The following is a 19,813-nucleotide window of genomic DNA, read 5'->3' as shown; positions in this document are numbered from 1 at the left end:
CGACTGATGAAGAATTACGCAGGCCAAATATAATACCTGCCCATATATATATACACACACATATACATACACACTACATGCAGTAATAATGTATCTTCTGTCATATTTAGAATGTTTAGTATGCAGTCAGAAAGTAGATACTGTGAGTAGTATGATTGAAGTATTATAATTTGTGCTTAACCCATTAAATTTTGACCCTAAACTTACGCTCTCTCTCTCTCTCTCTCTCTCTCTCTCTCTCTCTCTCTCTCTATATATATATATATATATATATATATATATATATATATATATATATATATATATATATATATATATATATATAGTGAGGAAAATAAGTATTTGAACACCCTGCTATTTTGCAAGTTCTCCCACTTAGAAATCATGGAGGGGTCTGAAATTGTCATCGTAGGTTCATGTCCACTGTGAGAGACATAATCTAAAAAAAAAAAATCCAGAAATCACAATGTATGATTTTTAAACTATTTATTTGTATGATATAATATATATGAATAAGTATTTGAACACCTGAGAAAGTCAATGTTAATATTTGGTACAGGAGCCTTTGTTTGCAATTACAGAGGTCAAACGTTTCCTGTAGTTTTTCACCAGGTTTGCACACACTGCAGGAGGGATTTTGGCCCACTCCTCCACACAGATCTTCTCTAGATCAGTCAGGTTTCTGGCCTGTCGCTGAGAAACACGGAGTTTGAGCTCCCTCCAAAGATTCTCTATTGGGTTTAGGTCTGGAGACTGGCTAGGCCACGCCAGAACCTTGATATGCTTCTTACAGAGCCACTCCTTGGTTATCCTGGCTGTGTGCTTCGGGTCATTGTCATGTTGGAAGACCCAGCCTTGACCCATCTTCAATGCTCTAACTGAAGGAAGGAGGTTGTTCCCCAAAATCTCGCAATACATGGCCCCGGTGATCCTCTCCTTAATACAGTGCAGTCGCCCTGTCCCATGTGCAGAAAAACACCCCCAAAGCATGATGCTACCACCCCCATGCTTCACAGTAGGGATGGTGTTCTTGGGATGGTATTCATCGTTCTTCTTCCTCCAAACACGTTTAGTGGAATTATGACCCAAAAGTTCTATTTTGGTCTCATCTGACCACATGACTTTCTCCCATGACTCCTCTGGATCATCCAAATGGTCATTGGCAAACTTAAGACGTGCCTGGACATGTGCTGGTTTAAGCAGGGGAACCTTCCGTGCCATGCATGATTTCAAACCATGACGTCTTAGTGTATTACCAACAGTAACCTTGGAAACGGTGGTCCCAGCTCTTTTCAGGTCATTGACCAGCTCCTCCCGTGTAGTTCTGGGATGATTTCTCACCTTCCTTAGGATCATTGAGACCCCATGAGGTGAGATCTTGCATGGAGCCCCAGTCCGAGGGAGATTGACAGTCATGTTTAGCTTCTTCCATTTTCTAATGATTGCTCCAACAGTGGACCTTTTTTCACCAAGCTGCTTGGCAATTTCCCCGTAGCCCTTTCCAGCCTTGTGGAGGTGTACAATTTTGTCTCTAGTGTCTTTGGACAGCTCTTTGGTCTTGGCCATGTTAGTAGTTGGATTCTTACTGATTGTATGGGGTGGACAGGTGTCTTTATGCAGCTAACGACCTCAAACAGGTGCATCTAATTTAGGATAATAAATGTAGTGGAGGTGGACATTTTAAAGGCAGACTAACAGGTCTTTGAGGGTCAGAATTCTAGCTGATAGACAGGTGTTCAAATACTTATTTGCAGCTGTATCATACAAATAAATAGTTTAAAAATCATATATTGTGATTTCTGGATTTTTTTTTTAGATTATGTCTCTCACAGTGGACATGCACCTACGATGACAATTTCAGACCCCTCCATGATTTCTAAGTGGGAGAACTTGCAAAACTAGCAGGGTGTTCAAATACTTATTTTCCTCACTGTATATAAAGATATATCTATGTATACTGTATATTTTCTTCTTCTTCTTTAAGCTGCTCCTATTAGGAGTCACCACAGTGGCTCATCCGTCTCCATACCCCCCTGTCCTCTACATCTGCTTTTTTCAAACCATGTCTTCCCTCACCACATCCATAAACCTCCTCCTTAGTCTTCCTCATTTCCTCCTTTCTGGTGGCTCCATCCTCAGCATTATCTTACCGATATATCCCATGTCCCTCCTCTGCACATGTCTAAACCATATATATATATATATATATATATATATATATATACAAAAATACAACTATACTGTACTATACTGTATCTGTGGTGTAGATGGTGGTACATATCAGTGATTTAATAAATATATATTTAATATCATTAATCTGATAGTGCTGAGGAATATTATGTTCATAAGAATAATGTAGAACAAACTATTATACACACACACTTAGAAATCATGAACACACATTACTGGGTTCATACCGTGTTTTTTTTAAATACCAAACATTGAATGCTGAACTAAAGAAATTACTTCTAATTATTCCTCTAAATTTATTTAAGGCACAAAGGCTGAATAAATAATCCACCTTGTTTGCAGTTGTTCAACCCGACATGACACACTACTGTACACTACTGTATATTTAACATCTTCTCGATCATGTGTTGGAGAGGTGTCAGTGATATTGGCTGAAAAATATCAACCCAAATGTAAATTAAATCCGGAGAACATTTCATTTGGTGGCATCATTTCATATGCCATGTCTGAAGGTGCAGAATCTACAGTTCCGGCTCAAATAAATTCAGCTCTAGTTTCGTCTCTCGCTTTGTAATGATGTGCTGCATATTCGATTCCACAAAATGAGAAAAAAATATTAATATATTCAGCCCAACTCTACCAGCAGGGTGTGACGTGTACAGCATTATATGTTGACTTACAGCATTCAATGGGGTTGGATGCGGTCTGCAGGGTCACGGTCCTGCCATTAGCCTGGTTAATATGGACTCGGAACACCATCCTGACACGTGTGTTCTTCCTTCCGATATCTGTCTCGCCTTTCCGCAGCTCGATGTCTGAGTTCCGCAGCTTCAGAATCCCAGCACAGTCAATTCTGTAATAAAGAGCGAGCACAAGGTTTACAGTTGTGAAGAAATCAAAGTCTCTGTGCTGCCAGATTATTAGTAACTTGTATAACTATGTTCTAAACTGGAAACAGTATATTCATGTATAGTGTATATAGTGCATACTCGGGTGGTTAGGCATGCTGATCCAGGAACCAATTAACTAAAAACTTGGGTTTATTATTTTCTTTTTACTTTTCTTATACATATATACAGACTCTATACTCAACCTCGAATATTCATACAGTGCATCTGGAAAGTATTCACACTTCACTTTTTCTACATTTGTTATGTTACAGCTTTATTCCAAAATGGATTCAATTCATTATATTTCTCAAAATTCTACAAACAATAATGCCAACATGAAAGACGTGTTTTTTAATCTGTGCAAAATTATCAACAAAAAAAAAGAAAAGAAAAGAAATTATGTATGTACATGTACAAAAGTATTCACAGCCTTTTTGGCTCCAATTACAGCTTTGAGTGTTTTTGAGTTTGATGCTACAAACTTGGCATATATTTTTCGGCAGTTTCTCCCATTCTTCTTCGCAGAACCTCTCGGGTTTAATGGGGAGCGTTGGTGCACAGGCATTTTCAGATCTCTCCAGAGTTCATTCAGGTTCAAGTCTGGACTCTGGCTGGGCCACTCAAGGACATTCACAGAGTCGTACCGTAGCTTTGTTATTTTGTCTGTGTTCTTAGGCGTCCTGTTGGAAGATGAACCGTCGCCCCAGTCTGAGGTCCATAGCGCTCTGGAGCAGGTTTTCATCAAGGATATATTTGTACATTGCTGCATTCATCTTTTCCTCAATCCTGACCAGTCTCCTAGTTCATGCTGCTGAAAAACATCCCCACAGCATGATGTTTCCACGGGCTGTCATGTGCCTCTGACTGAAGAGTGGCTTCCGTCTGGCCAATCTACCATACAAGCCTGACTGGTGCAGTGCTGCAGAGATGGTTGTTCTTCTGAAAGGTTTTCCTCTCCACAGAGAAATGCTGGAGATCATTTAGAGTGATCATTGGGTTCTTGGTCACCTCGCTGACTAAGGCTCTTCTCCCAATCTCTCAGTTTGGCCGGGCGGCCCACTTTGAAAAGAGTCCTGGTGGTTCCAAACTTCTTCCATTCATGAATGATAGAGGCCACTGTGCTCATTGGGACCATTAATGCTGCAAAAATGGTTCTGTCTCCTTCCCCAGATTTGTCAATCCTGACTCTGAAGTCTACAGACAACTCTTTGGACTTCATGGTTTGGTTTGTGTTCGTCATGCATTGGAGTGTCATGGCGAAGACTGGGAAAAGTTATGTACATGTGATTTTTATCGTTTTTTATTTCTAATAAATTTGCAAAGATTTCAAACAAACTTCTTTCATGTCATCATTATGGGGTTTTATTTGTAGAATTTTGAGGAAAATAATGAATTTAATCAATTTTGAAATAAAGCTGTAACAGAACAAAATCTGAGGCTGTAACATGCACTGTAAATATATACAGTGAGGAAAATAAGTATTTGAACACCCTGCTATTTTGCAAGTTCTCCCACTTAGAAATCATGGAGGGTCTGAAATTGTCATCGTAGGTGCATGTCCACTGTGAGAGACATAATCTAAAAAAAAAAATCCAGAAATCACAATATATGATTTTTAAACTATTTATTTGTATGATACAGCTGCAAATAAGTATTTGAACACCTGTCTATCAGCTCGAATTCTGACCCTCAAAGACCTGTTAGTCTGCCTTTAAAATGTCCACCTCCACTACATTTATTATCCTAAATTAGATGCACCTGTTTGAGGTCGTTAGCTGCATAAAGACACCTGTCCACCCCATACAATCAGTTAGAATCCAACTACTAACATGGCCAAGACCAAAGAGCTGTCCAAAGACACTAGAGACAAAATTGTACACCTCCACAAGGCTGGAAAGGGCTACGGGGAAATTGCCAAGCAGCTTGGTGAAAAAAGGTCCACTGTTGGAGCAATCATTAGAAAATGGAAGAAGCTAAACATGACTGTCAATCTCCCTCGGACTGGGGCTCCATGCAAGATCTCACCTCGTGGGGTCTCAATGATCCTAAGGAAAGTGATAAATCAGCCCAGAACTACATGGGAGGAGCTGGTCAATGACCTGAAAAGAGCTGGGACCACCATTTCCAAGGTTACTGTTGGTAATACACTAAGACGTCATGGTTTGAAATCATGCATGGCACGGAAGGTTCCCCTGCTTAAACCAGCACATGTCCAGGCACGTCTTAAGTTTGCCAATGACCATTTGGATGATCTAGAGGAGTCATGGGAGAAAGTCATGTGGTCAGATGAGACCAAAATAGAACTTTTGGGTCATAAGAATGATGAGTACCATCCCAAGAACACCATCCCTACTGTGAAGCATGGGGGTGGTAGCATCATGCTTTGGGGGTGTTTTTCTGCACATGGGACAGGGCGACTGCACTGTATTAAGGAGAGGATGACCGGGGCCATGTATTGCGAGATTTTGGGGAACAACCTTCTTCCCTCAGTTAGAGCATTGAAGATGGGTCGAGGCTGGGTCTTCCAACATGACAATGACCCGAAGTACACAGCCAGGATAACCAAGGAGTGGCTCTGTAAGAAGCATATCAAGGTTCTGGCGTGGCCTAGCCAGTCTCCAGACCTAAACCCAATAGAGAATCTTTCAAGGGAGATCAAACTCCGTGTTTCTCAGCGACAGGCCAGAAACCTGACTGATCTAGAGAAGATCTGTGTGGAGGAGTGGGCCAAAATCCCTCCTGCAGTGTGTGCAAACCTGGTGAAAAACTACAGGAAACGTTTGACCTCTGTAATTGCAAACAAAGGCTCCTGTACCAAATATTAACATTGACTTTCTCAGGTGTTCAAATACTTATTTGCAGCAGTATCATACAAATAAATAGTTTAAAAATCATACATTGTGATTTCTGGATTTTTTTTTTAGATTATGTCTCTCACAGTGGACATGCACCTACGATGACAATTTCAGACCCCTCCATGATTTCTAAGTGGGAGAACTTGCAAAATAGCAGGGTGTTCAAATACTTATTTTCCTCACTATATATATATATATATATATATATATATATATATATATATATATATATATATATATATATATATATATATATATATATATATATATATGAATGATTCCAATTTGTTTTTTTAAATCTCATATAATATATAGATAATAATATATAATAATAATAATAATAATAATAATAATAATAATAATAATACAATTAAAATGTTTAGAGAAACGTTAGAGAAACCTTTAGATTGATGAGAATCAATTCCAGGTTTTTGTCTGAGCAAATGTTCATAAGATTTAGCTGAAAAAAAGTCTATAACAGCCGTGACGTGGCCTACAAGCATTACCACAATGTGTAAAGTGGTTCCAAATGGCGAGAATCAAAGACAGCTTTTCCCCAGTCTACACTAAATGCCCTCTAAAAATCGTGAAATACAAGACATCATTTAAATATAATACATCTAACAACCGTTATATTACTGAAAAGAAAGGCATAGGATGTTTTTTTTTTTTTTATGCTTTAGAAGTAAATTGGCTGATGCATAAGCAAGTACACTTCCAACAAGAACTTCCAACAAGGCTGAAAATAAATACGAGGAGGTTTTGGTTTTATATAAGCTTAGTTGAGTAATGCATCCATTAAATAACGAGAAAAAAAGTGCTGAGTTGGGCGGCTGCTACTGCAACGCTCGCACAGCAGACCCCAGTGCCCTGTTAGAGGCTCCCCACACATCCTGAGGCCTCACGTAACACGAGCTGTGTGGCTCCTGGGAGGGAAACCCACTGCTCTGATACTCCACAAACTACACAAAGCACCACACACACACACACACACACACACATACACATACACACACACACACACACACACACACACACACACACACACACACACACACATACATACACACACACACACATATACACAGAGCTTCCTGTACCAGGAGCTTACTATGTGTCATAAAACTAGGAATGGCTTTAAATTAGATCTACTTTCTTTCTGTTTTTATTAATAATAGGACTTTGATAGTAATAAAACCAGACTAAGAATTATACACGTGTTGAGTATTTTATACTACTGTTCTTATTTACAGAAGCATGTATTTACATCCTTTCTTATGCCACCTTTTATTACCATAATAAAAGATGCACACACACACACACACACACACACACACACACACACACACACACACACACTCACACACACACACACACACACTCACACACTCACACACACACACACACACACACACACACACACACACACACACACACACACACACACACACACTCACATGGCCCTCATGTTGCTCTCAGGCAGGAGTGGAATCTCCAGCACTTTGGTGTTGGCCTGCATGATCTCGTGGCTGGGTGTGGACACGGTCTTGCCTGTGATGCGGTGGACCTGGTAAAAAGCATGCGGCCGCAGGAGACGGTCGTCTGCCGTCCCGATGAACAGCTGCAGAGTCAGAGGCTCGCTCTCCATGTAGCCGTGAAGCTGAAAAATATACGACCTGCTCATTTACAGTTACAGTAGACTCTTTTATAAGTATTAAACTATTGCTGTAAAAATCAGGCCATGGCTTACAACTAAAACTGCTACACAAATGAGAATTTCTGTCAGTCTACTGGAAATCAACATGGTCATGCTCTATGATTATCCCATAACACTGTCAATCTGTGACCCAAATATAAAGCACTATTCAATTACAAGTTCTTGGCAAGTTTAAAGTGCGTAAAAAAAAAAGTGACTGGCACACAGAGTTCTCGAGGGCACGGAAAAGTTGGAGGTTGTGAAGTTTGTACATTTATTCAAACAGATATGTTTTAGCCTGACATTTCACATTTAGACAGGCAGAGGTGAAATTAAAGGAGTGAGCGAGTAGACAGAGAGAACGAAAAGAGCCTCCCCACCCTCCGCTACATTATCACCTACTACAGGAATGCCAAGATTGTGGGTTCATGACTCGGCGGGCAGAGGACCTGGTCCACACCTCCATGCACTGTGTTCAGCTCTCAACTTGCATGCTTCGAGATACACTGACTATCTGTGTGTAACAGACTGAGAAGTGCTATGTGGAGAGCTCAGACATGGGTTTTTCAAATAACTTATAAACTGTATGTACGGCACTGGGGAAATGTATAGAGAATTATCTGTACCAAGAAATACTTTTACACAATCTCAGCAAGACTTATTTTGGAGTAAAATGGAAATTTGGTATCAGATGCATTTGAGTTTGAGTTAGATCTGATTTGCTATGATGGAAGAATGATTGTTAACATGCAGACTACCTGATTCTTCATGTTAACAATCATTCTTCCATCATAGCAAATTAGATCTAACTCAAACTCAAATGCATCCTCCAGAGTTTGTTTTTTTTACACTATATGGACAAAAGTCTATGGAGGCCTGGGGTGCAGTCAGAGTTCACATTTATTTATGTTCAGTAGGTTTAAGGTCAGAGATCTATAGCAGGAGCTCTTCTGTTTAAACCCATGTAAAGCAGATCTTCATCGTGTGCACAGGGGCATTGTCATACTGGAACAGGTTTGGGTCTCCTAGTTTAAGTAAAGGGAAAACTGTATGCTACTACATCCAACAACATTCTGTACAATTGTGTGCCTCCAACTTTGTGCTTACAGTAGTGGGCACATACGGCTGGGAAAGTCAGGTGTCCCAATACATGTCCATATAGTGTAGTGACCTGTAAACTGCACACTTTTGTAAGGTTTTTTTTAGTCGCTATCTCACACAGGAAAAACCAGACAACAGGGGAAAAAAGCTTGTAAAAGTCCCATTTTACAAGCTTAATTTACGAACACAATTCGGTCCCCTGGTGGTCTAGTGGTTAAGATGCAGCGCTCCCACGGCTGCGACCCGGGTTCGATTCCCGGTCAGGGAACCATCCCCAGCCACTCTCAGTGCCGGTCCCAAGCCCGGATAAATTGGGGAGGGTTGCGTTAGGAAGGGCATCCAGCGTAAAACATGTGCCAAATCAAACGTGCGGAGGATCCGCTGTGGCGACCCCTAACGGGAGAAGCCGAAAAGAAAGTTTAATTTACGAACACAATTCACTGAAGCATTTAGAAGCATTTCACAAAGATGTATCTGTGACATACTGGTGAAAAGTGAAAATTACCCCTGTGGTAATCATATTTACCCTGCAGGTACAGTGCACTGGGAAAATTTACTCTGATAATAATGTTGTCATATTTTCACCTTGACTTCTGCTCTAACAACTCTGTCATACTTTCGAATTATGATTTCCTGAGTGACTTAAGGGCAGCACTGATGCTCATAACTGTAGTCATACACAGAAGGTTCAGCCGTATACCATTCATTTGATGAATTTTGTGGTAAGCTGCAAGCTGTGGTCCAAAAAAATCTGAAACTGAGGAAAGAGAAAGAGCTCTGGGGTGAATGCTGAGTCTCAGAGAGAAGCTTACGTGGGAGGTGTCATCAAGGCCAGTAGAAAAACGTGCACAGCAGAGCGCACTCTCTAATCTGGTGGTTTTACGGGACGGGACAGATTTGTGTGAGGCTCCCTGGAGAACCCCCCTATCGCACACACACACATTCTATATATATATACACACACACACATATATACACACACACACACACACACACACACACACACATATACACACACACACACACACACACACACACACACACACACACACACTCCTCTTTAGCGGCCAGGGACCAGGAGCCAGAAACGTGTGTGGCTCAGACAGGCCGCCTCCACTGCACATTGGCCCCCATGATGTCAGCGCTGCACTGGGAACTTTACTAAACAAAAGGCAGCCTGTGTGCTGGGGCGGAAACCGCGGCAAACGTGAAAAAAAATAGGGGACGAGCGAGAGAAAAAAGGCATGCTGGGTTCTTCACAGGAGAGAAGCCCAACAGCATGTGTTTGGCATCATTAACACCTCATGAAGCTTGAACTGAGCTATTCAATCAGCACAATTCTGAAGTGGAGTAGAGCATTTAAGCAGATGTGGGTCCAAGCCAAGCATCATTTCTGCTTCGTATTGCATGACTAGCTAGGTAAAGTGATCCATGATCTCTGGTTATAGAAAGCTTTAAATGTGTGCTATCATGCTACTTACATTTGCTTCTGACCACTATGACTTATGCTCATTCATGATATTTGTCCAAGCAGTAGATTTAGAGGAGAAGAGTGAGTCACAAACGTCTGTTGCGGAACTGACTGGCCTGTGCTGTCGTCAAGACTTTGTGGGTTTGTGTAATATCTAAAGTATTTTACCTAATCCTCTGAGATTTAGCTTTGTGTTATTGCTAAACCATACAGCCAGCTTCTGAACAACCATTACTGATTTTTAAACTGAGTTGCCAAGACAATCATCTGCCTGTCAAGACTGTCTTTATTTCAGATGATTAGTCCACAAAACATGTAGTTAAAAAATAAGACTAATAAGAACCAGAGAACAATGGCTAAATTCAGACTGACCAAACACGTGCTTCTACTCATTAGAGAATAATAGCAAAGGGATGTTGCCCAGTCTGATTAGTTTACAAGGCGACCTTCTTTCATACAGGAGCCTGTATGGAAACCAGCCAAGTAGGATTAAAGTATACTTCCAAGACCAAGGTAGAAAAGTACTGTTCCACCGTGTGCTACAGAGAGGTAGAAGACAAAACCATAGATGGAAGCCAGCATTCAGAGAGAGATGTATATAGATAAATACCTGAACAACTGGATGTCCTCCGGCAAGAGCCTTTACAGCCCCTCTGCTTCCTTCTGTTTCATAGTGAGCACGATGGTGAGATTTAGGTTGAACCTCAATCTGTAAGCTGTATGGCCCAGAACTGGAGGGCAGCTGCCAGTCAAGAGCTGGCAAGGTTGGGCTAGATGAAAGAAAATGACAACGAGAGGTTCTTGGTCTAGTAATTTGTTGTCGGGCAAATAAAACCTGTTTGATTAGACCTGATGAATCATTCCAAAATCAGTTGATGCTGAAAATCTGCATTTTACCTGATATAGGGCTTTGGTTTAGACCAATATGGATGATGTGGTACATCCAGAAAGCTAGTGTAGCCCTCTTTTTTAAATGCCAGGCGTGAGGTGGAGTAGTCCTCTTGACACAGCTTTGCATTCATTTCTTCACTTCCAGGCTCAGTCTTGAGGCTGACAGAAGCACTATGCTCCATGCTGGTTCTCCTGGCCTTGAGTGGAATCCCCTCTCCAATATCAGTAATTCCATCAGTGCTGAGGGCATTAATGGCTGCCACAATGGCAGAATTGGTGTACTGGTTTGTATTCGGCAGCCATGTATCTTCAGTCATGCTGAGGCGAGGTGAGGTTTGTGGAGACAGCCCTGGTGACTGGTTAGGTGAATAAGGATGGTACTTCTGAGAGGCGTTGCCACTAAAGCTGTACTTCCGTTTCCCACCACAAGGGGAGTTGGAGCGGGAGCCACGAGGTGCAGTCCAGCTTTCATCAGTCACACTTGTGCGAGGCGACCCTGTAGGTGATTGGTGAGGTGTGGTGCCCAGGGTTCCAGACAGCAATGAAGAGGAACCTTTGGGGGAGACACATGGTGACTGCCAGGGGGAGTTCTGTGGTGAGTTATCATAATTGCATGAGTAGCCTGACTCATATGATGAAGCCTCTGAGTGACAGCTACGTGATGAAACACTGCTCGCTGGGCTCAGGCAGCTGGGGTCACGGTAGCCTTCACCACTAGGCAATGTTAAAGTCACGACAGAGTTAACACGCTTAGATACAGGTGCATTGTTCTCTTCCACCTCGTCTTCAGGGAACTGACTGTAAGCTGTGATCTCAATGCGAGGACTTTCCAGAGCAGGGGCTCCATTGGGGCCAGATGACTGATAGTATCCCATCGAGTCCATGTCTTCACTAGGGGAGAACGATGAAGGCTGGCTGATTAAAACTGAAATGGAGGGAGTGGTCTGAAGGTTGTGGTACTGGGCGGGAATGCAAGGGCTACTCAGTGGAAGTGAAAGGCTGATGTTGGGTGTGTAGCTGTATGCATCTGCAAAGAGGAAATGTATAGTAATTCACTATTGTGGCAGGTAAATAGACCATGAACTGGTTTATAAAAAAAAAAAATAAAATAATTGAAGAACAGTGGATGCTGGTTTAAAATAAATAGTATCCTTGCTGAAAGGAAGTGTGATTACTAAAACCTGAAATACCCAGCCAAAAATAACTGTGTATTTCACATACCTCATCAAACACAAAAACAGATGGAAGAACCAATCTATTCACTCAGCTACTCATTCGAAACAAGGGGGTCTCTTAGTTTAATTAAGGGTATGGTATATGATTCTGACAGCAGAAAAGCAAAAGGTTTGGTTGATTTTATTTAAACCATAAAATAATAATAATAATAATAATAATAATAATAATAATAATAATAATAATAATAATAATAATATGATCAAATAAACAAAAGTGACACGAACTTTAAATTATAGACTACACTAATAAACTTATTCTATATATGTATAAATATACTTATCGTATTTAAATGAGGAATCCGAAATCTGAATTTCACACGGGCCCTAAAAGTCCCATGTTGCATTTAGTGTTCTTTGCTCTGTCTGAAAAACACAAATGAGGTCTTCTATTTCAAAAAAACATACCAAAGTGGAAACACCTTCAGAAACATAAGTTTTAACTGTCTAATTCATTAGGAACCATGTTTTAGGAGTGTAGACAGATGAGTCCTCAATGGGTCTAGAATAAAACCTTCATAACCTGTACTCTGAACCGTGGAGGGGATTCAGTTTGTCCCTTAAATGGGAATCCTTTAGGTTTATGTACAAATTTACTATAGCAGGAACGGTTAAAACCATCTAATTAACCCTTGAGAAACTTTTTTCCCCAATACATGTGTGGAACACCTCTTCTCCAGACCGCCGGAGCACTTTTGCCTGTTAGAAATTATGTGCTTTCTTGTGTGCGAGTCCCACGAGGAAATTAGGAACAGTCTCTTGTGAAAGCCAGTGCCACGCAGATCCTGAAACCACACGCTCCAAATATACGAAGCCAAAGTGGGCAATAAGGCCTGCATCTGAATTACTGGACTAACACACACATACACACACATACACACACTGCACTAAGTAACAGTTTGTATCTAATTTTTGACTGAGATCATGAATCACAGTGTTGTGTAAACTTTCAGGAGGCAGTGCTGCTCTCACACACGTACTACTGCTCTCACACACACTGCTCACACACACTGCTCATACACACCTCACACACTGCTCTCAATCTGCTCACACACTGCTCTCACACACACTGCTCATACACACCTCACACACTGCTCTCAATCTGCTCACACACTGCTCTCACACACACTGCTCATACACACCTCACACACTGCTCACACACTGCTCACACACACACTGCTCTCACACACACAAACTGCTCATACACACCTCACACACTGCTCTCACACTGCTCACACACACACACTGCTCTCACACACACACTGCTCATACAAACCTCACACACTGCTCACACACTGCTCTCACACACACTGCTCACACACTCTCCTCTCACACTGCTCTCTCACTGCTCACACACACTGCTCTCACAAACTGCTCTTCCACACAGTGCTCTCACACACACTACTCACACACTGCTATCACAAACTGCTCTTCCACACACTGCTTTCACACACACTGCTTACACAGACACTACTCTCACACACACTGCTCTCACACTGCTCACATACTCTCCTCTCACACTGCTCTCACACTGCTCACATACTCTCCTCTCACACTGCTCTCACACTGCTCACATACTCTCCTCTCACACTGCTCTCTCACTGCTCACACACACTGCTCTCACAAACTGCTCTTCCACACGGTGCTCTCACACACACTACTCACACACTGCTATCACAAACTGCTCTTCCACACACTGCTCTCACACACACTGCTTACACAGACACTACTCTCACACACACTGCTCTCACAAACTGCTCTCACACACACTGCTTACACAGACACTACTCTCACACACACTGCTCTCACAAACTGCTCTCACACACTGCTCACACAGACACTACTCTCACACACACTACTCTCACAAACTGCTCTCACACACACTGCTCTCACACACACTGCTCTCACAAACTGCCCTCACACACACTGCTCTCACACACACTGCTCTCACAAACTGCTCTCACACACACTGCTTACACAGACACTGCTCTCACACACTGCTCACACAGACACTACTCTCACACACACTACTCTCACAAACTGCTCTCACACACACTGCTCTCACACACACTGCTCTCACACACACTGCTCTCACACACACTGCTCTCACACACACTGCTTACACAGACACTACTCTCACAAACTGCTCTCACACACACTGCTCTCACACACACTGCTCTCACACACACTGCTCTCACAAACTGCTCTCACACACACTGCTCTCACAAACTGCTCTCACACACACTGCTCTCACAAACTGCTCTCGCACACACTGCTTACACAGACACTGCTCTCACACACTGCTCACACAGACACTACTCTCACACACACTACTCTCACAAACTGCTCTCACACACACTGCTCTCACAAACTGCTCTCACACACACTGCTCTCACACACACTGCTCTCACAAACTGCTCTCACACACACTGCTTACACAGACACTGCTCTCACAAACTGCTCTCACACACACTACTCTCACACACACTCTACTCTCAGACACTACTCTTACACACACTACTCACACACACACTACTCTCAGACACTACTCTTACACACACTACTCACACACACACCACTCTCAGACACTACTCTTACACACACTACTCACACACACCACTCTCAGACACTACTCTTACACACACTACTCAAACACACTACTCTCAGACACTACTCACACATACTATTCTCACACACACACTGCTCTCTTACACACTGCTCACACACACACTGCTCTTACACACACACTGCTCTCACACACACTGCTCTCTCACACACACACACTGCTCTCACACACTCTAACGGTTTGCTTGTGAAGCTGAAGCCACGCCCACTCAAACTCAGCTCCAGTCTCCTTTAGCAAAATGAATCAAAGACACGCCTTGAATTAGTTTCTGATGAGGAGCGTTTAATATTCTACTTTAACATTAATGCATTTAAGTATACTGGAGAAAACATGCATTCATTACTATACTACTACTAATAATAAGCAGAGGACGATGGAGAAGAAGAAGAAGAATGATACCAGATGAATTCATTAATACAATCTAATGTTATTTTACCTTCATCTGCTGATTTCATGCTTCCGACCTCTTTGGTAAAAGTTCAGTCCAAGTTATGTAGAACTCCAAAAACTTTTAATCTATCTGTCATAAATAAATCTGTCATATAAAAACGCTGTCACGGAGAAGTACGCATCATTTACACAGGCGTGTGTTTGGCTGGTGTGTGTTTGGTGTTTGCTGGTGTGTGTTGGTTTGGTTAGAAATCCAGTAGATCAGTGTAAACGCGGTACCGGGCTGCTCGGGGTCTTAGTGACGCACTAACTCACGCGCTGAGGTCTCCGCCGCTTTACAAAGCCGGGAAATACCTCCGTTCAGTAACGCCCCTTGTTTGACGTCACACATTACGTCTTCACGGACCGCGAGAGGGATTCTCTCCGTTGTTGCCAGCTCCGCGCTTTTCACACACACTCAGCGACACACAAAGGCACACGCACACGCACACACACACAATTCACACACATTTCTACTCTACACAGTGGTACACAGTACACAGTACTGTAACGTTCCTCCAGAACCCTGGTGCTACACTAAACAACATAGAGCTACAACACAACACAAAGCTACACAAGTGCATCGAGTGCAAACCATGCAGACGAAAAACAGTACAGACAGACAGTACAGAAAGACAGTACAGACAGACAGTACAAACAGACAGTGCAAACAGTACAGACAGACAGTCAGACAGTACAGATAGACAGTACAGACAGACAGACAGTACAGTACAGACAGTGCAGACAGTACAGACAGACAGTACAGACAGACAGTACAAACAGACAGTGCAAACAGTACAGACAGACAGTGCAGACAGTACAGATAGACAGTACAGACAGACAGACAGTACAGTACAGACAGTGCAGACAGTACAGAAAGACAGTACAGACAGACAGTACAAACAGACAGTGCAAACAGTACAGACAGACAGTGCAGACAGTACAGATAGACAGTACAGTACAGACAGTGCAGACAGTACAGACAGTGCAGACAGACAGACAGTACAGACAATACAGACAGTACAGACAGACTGTACAGACAGACAGACAGACTGTGCAGACAGTACACCCAGACAGACAGTGCAGACAGACAGATTGTACAGACAATACAGACAGACAGTGCAGACAGTACAGACAGACAGTACAGACAGTGCAGACAGACAGACAGTACAGACAGTGCAGACAGACAGTACAGACAGTACAGACACACAGAACAGGCAGTGCAGACAGTGCAGACAAACAGACAGTACAGATAGACAGTACAGACAGTACAGACAGACAGTACAGACATTGCAGACAGTACAGACAGACAGTACAGTACAGACAACACAAATTGTCAACACAGGACAATACAAATAAGACAACAAAGTGCCGACCAGTAAACCTACTGTCTATTTCTTCTTCTTCTTCTTCTTCTTTCGGATTCTCCCATTATACTCTGAATATACAGTACAGTGCAAAGAGGACTATAAAGACTATAACTGTGAGTATCTGTAAACAAACACAATGCAGTGCAAAAACAGCAGCAGCAGCAGTCAAGAGGTGCAAAAAACAGCATGTAAACGGTGTAATATGGTTAAGTATAAATAATAATAAATTATTTTTTATTTAATGCTGTTGGCGTTGCGGATGCACCGTGTGGTATAAATGTCCATGATGGAGGGAAGAGAGACTCTGATGATCTTCTCAGCTGTCCTCACTATCCCCTCTGTAGGGTCTTGCTTTCTTGCTAGAGCTTTCCTTAGCCTTCTCAGGAAGTAGAGACACTGCTGGGCTTTTTTGGTGGTGGAGATGGTGTTGAGTGACCAGGTGAGGTTATCCACCAAGTGAACACCAAGGAATTTGGGATCCATCAATGATCACTGGAGAATGGCTAAAAGGATGGAAATGGCAGTGCTGATATTTTAAGAAGAAGGAGGACCACAGGGTGACGCATAAGAGTGGAGGAAGGTGCACACAGGTGGACTATGTTCTATGTAGGAGATGCAACCTGAAGGAGATTGGAGACTGTAAGGTGTTGGCAGGGGACAGTGTAGCTAAACAGCATTGGATGGTGGTCTGTAGGATGGTTTTGGAGGTAAAGAAGAGGAGAAGGAGAGTGAGGACTGAAAGAAGAATAAGATGGTGGAAACTGAAGGAGGAAGACTGTAGTGTGAGGTTCACGGAAGAGGTCAGACAGGGGCTTGGTGGTGGTGAGGAGGATCAGGATGATTGGGTAACTACTGCAGGAGTGATGAGGGAGACAGCTAGAAAGGTCCTTGGTGTGACTTCTGAAAATAAAAAGGAAGACAAAGAGATGTGGTGGTGGAATGAGGAAGTGCAGTAGAGCATAAGGAGAAAGAGGTGAAACAGAATTGGGATCGACAGAGTGATGAGAAAAGTAGGCAGGAGTACAAGGATATGCGGCAGCAGGTAAAGAGGGATGTGGCAAAAGCCAAGGAAAAGGCATATGAGGAACTGTATGAGAAGTTGGACACTAAGGAAGGAGAAAAGGATTTGTACCAATTAGCCAGGCAGAGGGATCGAGCTGGGAGGGATGTGCTGCATGTTAGAGCAATAAAGGATGGAGATGGAAATGTGCTGACTAGTGAAAATAGTGTGTTGAGAAGATGGAGGGAGTATTTTTAGCAGCTAAAGAACGAGGAATATGAGAGAGAAGGTTGAATGGTGTGGAGATGATGAAGTAGGAAGTGGATAGGATTAGTAAGGAGGAAGTGAGAGCAGCGATTAAGAGGATGAAGAGTGGAAAGTCGGTTGGACCAGATGACATACCGGTAGAAGCATGGAGATGTTTAAAAGAGTTGGCACAGAATTTTGGCTGGTGAGTAGATGCCTGAGAAATGGAGAAGGAGTGTACTGGTACCGATTGTTAAAAACAAGGGCGATGTGCAGTAACTACAGGGGAATAAAGTTGATCAGGCACACAATGAAGTTGTGGGAAAAAGTAGTGGAAGCCAGGCTGAGAGAAGAGTTGACCATTTGTGAGCAGCAGTATGGTTTCATGCCGAGGAAGAGCACCCCAAATGCTTTATTCGCTTTGAGAATGTTGATGGAGAAGTATAGAGAAGGTCAGAAGGAGTTGCATTGTGTTTGTGGCTTTAAAGAAAGCGTACGACAGGGTGCCGAGAGAGAAGTTGTGGTATTGTATGAGGAAGTCAGGTGTGTCAGAGAAGTATTTGAGGGTGGTGCAGAACATTGTGTATGAGGACAGTGTGACAGCAGTGAAGTGTGCAGTAGGAACAACAGACTGGTTTCAAGGTGGAGGTTGGACTGCATCAAGGATCGGCTCTGAGCCCTTTCTTTTTGCAGTGATGATGGACAGATTTACGGACGAGGTCAGACAGGAGTCTCCATGTACTATGTTGTTTGCAGATGATATTTTGATTTGTGGTGAGAGTAGTAAGCAGGTTGAAAAGAGCTTGGAGCAATGGAGGTACGCGCTGGAGAGAAGGGGAATTAAAGTCAGTAGGAGTAAGACAGAGTACATATGTGTGAAAGAGAGGGAGGGCAGTGGAGTGGTGTGGTTGCAGGGAGAAGAGGTGGAGAAGGTGAAGGAGTTCAGGTACCTGGGGTCAACAGTGCAAAGTAATGGAGAGTGTGTTGGAGAAGTGAAGAAAAGAGTGCAGGCAGGGTGGAGTGGGTGGAGAAGAGTGATAGCAGGAGTGATTTGTGATAGAAGAGTATCTGTGAGAGTGAAAGGGAAAGTTTATAGAACTGTGGTGAGACCTGAGATGTTGTATGGTTAAGAGACAGTGGGGTTGAGTAAAAGACAGGAGGTGGATCTGGTGGTAGCAGAGCTGAAGATGTTGAGGTTTTCGTTGGGAGTGACGACGATGGACAGGATTAGAAATTAGTTAATTAGAGGGACAGCGCATGTAGGACGTTTTGGAGACAATGTGAGGGAGGAAATATTGATATGGTTTGGACATGTGCAGAGGAGGGACATGGGGTATATAAGTAAGAGAATGCTGAGGATCGAGCAACCAGGAAGGAGGAAAAGAGGAAGACCAAGGAGGAGAAGGTCTATGGATGTGGTGAGAGAAGACATGCAGGTAGTTAATTTGAAAGAGGCAGATGTAGAGACAGGGGGTATGGAGACGGATGATCCACTGTGGCGACCCCTAATAGGAGAAGCCAAAAGAAGAAGTTTCATTTGTTTCTCTATAGGGAAAGAATTCAAACTAGATATATTTTATCAAGACAAAAACACTTGCAATATGAACAACCACTTCAAAACGTTATAGCTAAAATGTACTGTTAAATATATGATATACATATAAAAATTTTTTTTTTTAGATTGGTAGATTAGGTAAATTGCTGAATTAGATCCTCTGAAGGTTAAAACAGGTATGTCAGTGTGGGAGAATGTGCCTTGTGAGGGACTGGTGTCTTATTCAGGGAGTATTTCTGTCTTGCACAGAGTGTTTTCAAG

The 19,813-nt window shown here is 42.6% G+C and overlaps 1 protein-coding gene across 2 annotated transcripts in view; it reads right to left on the bottom strand.

Annotated features, from left to right (window-relative positions):
* The window catches only part of nfatc1 (nuclear factor of activated T cells 1), a 53,502-nt gene extending 37,807 nt beyond the window's left edge, over positions 1-15,695 (bottom strand). The window contains exons 1-6 of one of the 2 annotated variants that reach the window (XM_083523586.1): positions 15,389-15,684; positions 12,316-12,692; positions 11,101-12,121; positions 10,814-10,973; positions 7,393-7,595; positions 2,871-3,043 (exon numbers count right to left, since the gene is read on the bottom strand). In XM_083523586.1, coding sequence (XP_083379712.1) covers positions 2,871-3,043; positions 7,393-7,595; positions 10,814-10,973; positions 11,101-11,978 — 1,414 coding nt within the window. In that variant the 5' untranslated portion in view covers positions 11,979-12,121; positions 12,316-12,692; positions 15,389-15,684. Of the gene's footprint in view, positions 1-2,870; positions 3,044-7,392; positions 7,596-10,813; positions 10,974-11,100; positions 12,122-12,315; positions 12,693-15,388 lie in introns of both variants that reach the window. The other variant, XM_083523585.1, reaches the window with a different exon arrangement.
* Positions 15,696-19,813: the final 4,118 nt, after the last annotated feature.

This window comes from Silurus aristotelis (genome assembly GCF_946808225.1).
Source record: "Silurus aristotelis genome assembly, chromosome: 21".
Lineage (NCBI taxonomy): Eukaryota > Metazoa > Chordata > Actinopteri > Siluriformes > Siluridae > Silurus > Silurus aristotelis.
This window is presented reverse-complemented; position numbering and strand designations above follow the sequence as displayed.